General features: G+C 54.5%; 2 protein-coding genes across 2 annotated transcripts; both read left to right on the forward strand.

Moving 5' to 3' along the window:
* Positions 1–113: 113 nt before the first annotated feature.
* Positions 114–1,815, forward strand: BBA_01235 (myo-inositol transporter; the record flags this gene model as incomplete). Its single annotated transcript, XM_008596332.1, has 3 exons — positions 114–276; positions 344–1,140; positions 1,195–1,815. 3 exons carry the CDS (start codon positions 114–116, stop codon positions 1,813–1,815), a joined length of 1,581 nt encoding a protein of 526 aa, XP_008594554.1.
* Positions 1,816–3,706: 1,891 nt separating this feature from the next.
* Positions 3,707–6,285, forward strand: BBA_01236 (major facilitator superfamily transporter; the record flags this gene model as incomplete). The annotated part of the gene is made up of 4 exons (XM_008596333.1): positions 3,707–5,139; positions 5,207–5,672; positions 5,981–6,083; positions 6,146–6,285. 4 exons carry the CDS (start codon positions 3,707–3,709, stop codon positions 6,283–6,285), a joined length of 2,142 nt encoding a protein of 713 aa, XP_008594555.1.
* Positions 6,286–6,975: the final 690 nt, after the last annotated feature.

Genomic DNA, 6,975 nt, shown 5'->3' on the forward strand with positions numbered 1-6,975 from the left:
TACCTAGTTCCCACTAACTTGGCAGACGTCAGCTGAAAGCGTACACCATTAAGCAACAGCTTATCAAAATCGACAACACTCAGCCTGGGCTGCATCTACGCAATGCAGACGACATGGACGACCCACAAGAGCCCCTGATCCCCGAAGAAAGCCGCCAAGATGATGCTGCAGGAGGCGGCAGCGTGCTGAGACGCAAAGCAGCAGACCAGCCCGAGCTAGGCACCTTTGTCCTGCTCCTGACGCTCGCGGCTGGTATCAGCGGCTTACTTTTTGGATGTATGTTGCTGTGAGCCCCTCCGAAGATGCGCAAGGAAGATGCTAATCTGTTTTTTTCGCTCGCCAGACGACACTGGCGTCATTTCCGCGACCCTCGTCTCCATCGGCACGGCGCTGTCCGGCCGACCGCTCTCGTCGCTCGACAAGTCCATCATCACATCCGCGACCGCCCTTTTCGCGCTGATTGCGTCGCCCATCTCTTCGATTCTCGCCGACCGGCTCGGGCGAAGACGCGTGATCCTCTACGCGGACGTGCTGTTTGTCGCCGGCGCGTTGCTGCAGGCGGCAAGCTCGACGGTATCGCTCATGGCCGTTGGGCGGTGCATGGTCGGCGCGGGCGTCGGCGCCGCGAGCTTTGTCGTGCCGCTGTACATTGCCGAGGTCGCTCCGGCGCAGCACCGCGGACGGCTTGTCACGACGAATGTCATGCTCATCACCGCCGGTCAGGTGGTGGCGTACGTTGTCGGCTGGCTCTTTGCGACGTATGCCGAGGCCGGGACAGGGTGGCGATGGATGGTCGGCCTGGGTGCCGTGCCGGCGGTGGTGCAGGCGGCGCTGATTGGGTTCATGCCGGAGACGCCGCGCTGGCTCGTCAAGGCGGGCGAGTCGGGAGCAGCCCGGAGTGTGGTTCTGCAGACGCAAGGCGCCGCCGAGGCTGGGGCTGGAGAGCACGTGGATGCGATTATTAAAAACATTGAAGTTGAAATACGGGCGGAGCAAGAAGCACGCAGACTTGGAGGAATGCGACAGTCAAAGGTGCCGAGCTGGCTGAGCGGCTGGGAAGAGCTGCTTACGGTCGGCCAGAATAGACGTGCGTTGGCCATTGCTTGTCTGCTACAAGGTCTACAGCAGCTTAGTGGATTTGTAAGTGCTTTACAGGGCTAGAAGAAGCCGTCGTTGCGAAACTAACCGTCGCAGAACTCGCTCATGTATTTTTCTGCGACGATATTCACACTGGTCGGATTCCGCAGCCCCACGCTTGCCTCTCTCAGCGTAGCCGTGACCAACTTTATATTCACCGGCATCGCGCTGGTACTCATAGACCGCATCGGCCGACGCCGTATACTCTTGTACTCGCTCCCAATCATGGTCTGCGGCCTCTTGCTCGCATCTCTAGGGTTCTCGTTCCTGACCCTCGATGCGAGCCCTAACGCATCGCACAACGACGCCGCGCCGCCACCGCCGGGAAGCAGCAGCGACGCGGCCGGTCTAATCCTACTTAGCATCATGCTCTACGTGTCGTCCTACGCGATCGGTCTCGGCAACGTGCCGTGGATGCAGAGCGAGCTGTTTCCTACAGCGGTCCGCTCGCTAGGCAGCGGCGCGGCCACGGCCACCAACTGGTCGGCCAACTTTGTCGTCGGGCTGACGTTTCTGCCGCTCATGGAGCTGCTGACGCCGCCGTGGACGTTTGCGCTGTACGCGAGTGTCTGCGCCGTCGGCGAGGCGCTAGTTTGGCTCGTCTATCCCGAGACGGCAGGGCTGAGCCTGGAAGAGTCGACGTCGCTGCTGGAGCATGGATGGGGCGTGAGGCGATAGATGGATGAATTTGATTGCGCATAGCGTATTGTACACGGAATAGACTTGAAAATCACTTGAAAAAATATTTCACATCATTGTCTTGCGAGCAAATGATATTTCCAAGTCAATAAAGCAAAAATGGCCCGAGTTTAGTCATGGCAGTGGCTGATTCGAACCATCAGACTCGCCATGTAGGCCTTTGTGCTTACCAGCTACGCTACGGAAGCCAAAAATGATGGCAGAGGGAATCGGAGAAGCATTGGCATCGCAAGGTGATGGTAGAGTATTGTAAAAGAAAAAATAAAAAAGAGACAAAAAAAACTGGTAGCTTCTCTTTGAGATTGCGTGTCATCCTTAGTGCAGGGGCCATGCTAATCTTCTCTGTATCGTTTCAAAAGACCAAATGAGCCGAAGCTCGAAGGACTGGTGATCTATTTTACAATATATACCCTGTTTTTGTGTGGTAAAAGTGGGTCTATACCACAGCACCAAACAAAGCCAAGTTCTGATTAGTCATTCCTTACAGAGCAAATCAATGACTCGTTCGTTTCGCGGTTATATAATATGGTGTGCATGAAATAGCTGTCCTGCAACATCGCCAAAGAGCACATACCCGGATCGCCGCGGCGGGTGTCTTTGCCCCCCGTCTGCTTACTATGGAATACAGATATGACAGCTTGCAACCGAAGAAGAGAACAATGTGAATGCAAGAATCTTCTAGCCGGGACCGAAACCTTTTTTCCGGAACCGAAGTTCGGACAGGCCGGGTGAAAGTGATTGTGCTGCATGACGTCGGCGCGCAGGGATCTCTCGCCGTATATACATGTCTCCTTCATAAAAGACCCCTTCGGTCGCGTTTAAAGGTTCAAGTATGCATAAAGAAAATTCCTAAGCAAAGTATCGCTTACCAATGGCACACCTGGGGCCAGCATCGCGGCTTCGCGGTTTTGCTCGCTGCCGAAACGCTCGCTTCCCGAAGAGGAGTGGAACCAGACGAATTAGTGTTAGTAATTGGTGGGTATAATTTGGGCGATTGCTTGTTGTTACAGGCTCCGGATCTCGCGACTTTCAATAGACCCCGGTAACCCCTTGTAAGCCGTTACGGACAAAATATGGATTCATGGCGGAATAAAAAATTTCTCCAGAGTACCGTGCAGAAGTCCACGGACCCGACAAGCACGAAGCCCGTGGAGCTGATTTAATGATGCCAGGGAGACATATAGGCTGGGGCTCTCTCTTGCTCATGTACGCAGCCACTCTAATCAGTCTACGCAGAGCAAGACCAGCTCTGCTGCTATATCTGTACCTTGTCGTCTCTTTTGTCGCACGCTTTTTCGATTTTCGAAAGAAGCATTTTCTTTATTTCAATCCCACGTCGGAGACCCCACTGTTTGCCAGTCCCGGCCCAAGCCCCACCAGAGCTCTTGCAAAAAAAAAAAATAGCGGCCGGCATCGCCTCGGAGACGAACGACACGAACCAATAACAGCTTCTTAATTCAGTGTGGCAACCACTTTTTTTTTTTTACTACTGGTATTCAAATCTTGTTGTGAAAGAGGCTAGCTTCAAATGCATTGAGCTAAAATACATTACTATCGAAAGGCCGGGAAAAGAAAAGAGAGAGCGCCCCCAAACAAGATCCATTGTCCGTTTGAGCCACCTCCCACTTGAACGTTCTTTCCTAAATAAATTCTGCATCATCAAATCGAGGGGCTTAGGTGTGCTTTTTTTTTCCTCTACCAATATCCTTTGGCGCTCTTGCTGGCCTCGCACATCAACCTGCTGCGTGTACGGAGCTGCACAACAACGTCATAGCACGGCAGAGACTCCCCCGGGTGCCTGTTCCGCCACGCCCAAAAACACCCAACCCCGACGCCAGTCATCTCAACCGCCCCATCGCCCGGCTTAACAATGCCCATGGATGACATTGACCGCGAGCTGGTCGAGGCAGAGCGCGATGCCTCGCCCGCTAATTACCGACGCCGCACCAGCGACGAAATCGAGCGCGTCCTCTCCGCCTCGTCCGTCTCGACAGCCTCGTCTACCGCCGCCGCCGGTGCCGGTAGATCCGCCGTCCGGCGCCAGATGAGCCGCGTCTCGACCATCAACGACCTGGAGCGCCATCCCACCGCCCTCAGCCGCATTCAGACGGCTCGCGGCCAGCACGCCACCACCGTCGGCCTCGAACCGGGCAGCCGCACCGCTAGTCGCGCCTCGAGGAGGCCTCTGCCCGCCTTTGGCGCCGGCAAGCCCTACCCGCCGCCGCTGCCCGACCAGGAGGAGTACGTTGTCGAGTTTGACGGCCCCAACGACCCGCTGCATGCGCAAAACTGGCCCTTGCGCAAGAAGCTCTTGACCTCGGCCATGCTTGGGTACACTACAATGACCTCGGCCTTCACGTCGTCAATCTTTTCCGCCGGCACTCAGGTCGTCGCCAAGCAGTATGGCGTCGGCTCCGAAGTTGGCCTCCTCGGCACCACATTCTACGTCCTGGGCTTCGCCTTTGGCCCGACCATTTGGGCCCCGCTGTCTGAGTTGCGCGGCCGCCGCCTCCCCATTGTCATTGCCATGTTTGGCTTCACCCTCTTCTCTATTGCCTGCGCCACCGGCGAGAACATTCAGACTATTCTCATCTGCCGCTTCTTCAGTGGCTTGTTTGGTGCTTGCCCGCTTGCCGTCGTCGCTGCCGTCTTCTCCGACATGTTTGATAACAGATCCAGAGGCATCGCCATCACCATCTTCTCCATGGCAGTCTTTACCGGTCCCATGTTCGCGCCCTTTATTGGTGGCTTCATAGTAGAGTCTCACCTGGGTTGGCGCTGGACCGAGTATCTCGCCTCCATCATGGGTGCCGTCGCCTTCATCCTCGACCTGTTCTTCCTCGAGGAGACGTACGCACCCGTAGTGCTCATCTCCAAGGCCTCTGAGCTGCGACGTCGCACCAAGAACTGGGGAATTCACGCCAAGCAGGAGGAAATTGAAGTAGACCTTAGGGAGCTCCTCTCCAAGAATTTGTCCCGTCCACTGCGACTACTATTTACCGAACCCATCATCCTGCTCCTCTCGATTTATATGAGTTTCATCTACGGCATCCTCTACCTCTTCTTCTCTGCCTATCCTCTCGTCTTTGTTGGCGTCCACGGCTTCAGCTCTGGCGTCGCTGGCTTGACCTTTTTCGGCATGATTATCGGACAGCTGCTTGCCGGTGGTACAGTCATTTTGCAGCAGCCTTGGTACAATCGAAAGCTGGCAGCCAACAATGGTCTCCCGATCCCTGAATGGCGACTGCCCAGCATCATGGCTGGTGGTATTGCCTTTGCCATTGGCATCTTTTGGTTTGGCTGGTAAGTGCAGTGAAAGCGGCGATGTGGTTGCACAATTCCACCCAGGCAATTGCTAACACGCACGCAGGACCGGTTACCGAAGCGATATCCACTGGATCGCACCCACGCTTAGCGGTCTCTTAACCGGGTTCGGCCTCATGTCGATTTTCCTCCAGGCTCTCAACTATCTTGTAGACGCCTACCTCATGTTTGCCGCGTCCGCCATTGCCGGCAACACCTTTCTGCGATCTCTCTGCGGCGCTGGCTTCCCGCTATTTGCACGTCAAATGTTTCAGGGTCTCGGCATTCAGTGGGCGGGCACGTTGCTCGGCTGTATCGCTCTGCTGCTAGCCCCCATTCCCTTTGTCTTTTACAAGTGGGGAGCCAGTATTCGCGGTAGAAGCAAGATTGCCCCGACGTTTTCTGCGCCGCCCGATATCCCTCACGATGAGGATACTGAGTCGATGGGCGAAAAGGACGACGTCGTCACGGATCCCGCCGTCTTGTCGGCAGCCCCAAGAAGCGAAAACGAACAAAATGGCCAAACACAGCAAGTTTAATTAATAAAGGGGGTCACGCATTTAAACAATTTGTTGGAAGCATGAAAGAGTATTGTTGAAAAGAGTGGTGCATACAAAGCTGCAGAGCTCTGTGAGCTGTGCAGTAAAGCTTTTGGATACTTGGCTGTGTGTTTTCTGGCACTGGCGTTTTGGGACTAGGCCGGCATTGTCATTGCTCTTGTTTTATTTACCATATATCCATTACTATTACGTATTATTATAATTATAAACTTATCGCCATGGTTTCAAAGCACACTTGTAGATTTCTGGCGTATATTTACTAACAAACTGCTAGGCAATAGGACGTCCGCCTCCTCCACACCCTGCTGGAGGAGATGGGCAGCGACGCTGCCAAGGCGGCGGACATGGCATGGAAGGGTGACCCCAAGTCCACCGACGACGAGGGTGAGTAGAGCTAGGCACGGTCCGGGAAAAAGGTTTATTTTTGTTTTGTTTTTTATCTTTAGCGCAGCCAGTACAGCGCGGCTCTGTGGAGGGGGGGAAGAAGTTCTACCGAAACGAAGACGGTACACTGACTATATCTGGCCATAAGACTGAGTTTTTACTGCCCAAGGGTCAAGCAGGGACAAAGAGAAAGTCACCATAGAGGGCAGGCGAGGGCAGGCATCCTCACAAAAGGAGTACCAGAGACCTCCTCGTGAAGTGACACCGAACATTCAACAGCCTGCACCAGGGACTGGAGAAGGATTAGCCAGTCTCAAGCAACAGCCAAGTCAATCAACAGCCAGTCAATCAACAGCTAGTAAGTCCTCAGCTAGTGAATCCTCAGCCGATACTTTAGTACGCCCACGATGGCGATGAGGTGGCCATGACTGCGGTGAAGATTCGAGAAGAGAGAGAAAGAGAAAGGAGAGAGAGGGAGAGAGAAGTGGAGAGAAAGAGAGAGAGAGAAAGAGAGAGAGGACACCAAAACACGCCCACAACGCTATTGACCGAGAACAGCTTTTGATTAAAATCTACGAAATGGCCGGGTACCTACAGCGCATCTGCAAAGGCCCTGCAGCTGAGCTGCGTTTTTTTTTTCTGCCGCTCTTGGCTCCATTTGCCCGAGCTCTGAGGCTCTGGCTATCTTGGATTTGACGGTTTTGACTGCCACCACCCCAATTAGCAGCCGTATTTGGTTATGCGGAGTTACGGACGGCTGCAGCAGCCACATGTTGGTGACGAAGTGAGCCCACCACGACCTACTGCCGGTGTGTGTGGGACGTGGGGAGAATATCAGACGGGGAGAATATCAGACGGGGAGAATATCAGACGAGGGCTCTCTCTCTCTCTC

This window comes from Beauveria bassiana (genome assembly GCF_000280675.1).
Source record: "Beauveria bassiana ARSEF 2860 unplaced genomic scaffold BBA_S00002, whole genome shotgun sequence".
NCBI classification, from domain to species: domain Eukaryota; kingdom Fungi; phylum Ascomycota; class Sordariomycetes; order Hypocreales; family Cordycipitaceae; genus Beauveria; species Beauveria bassiana.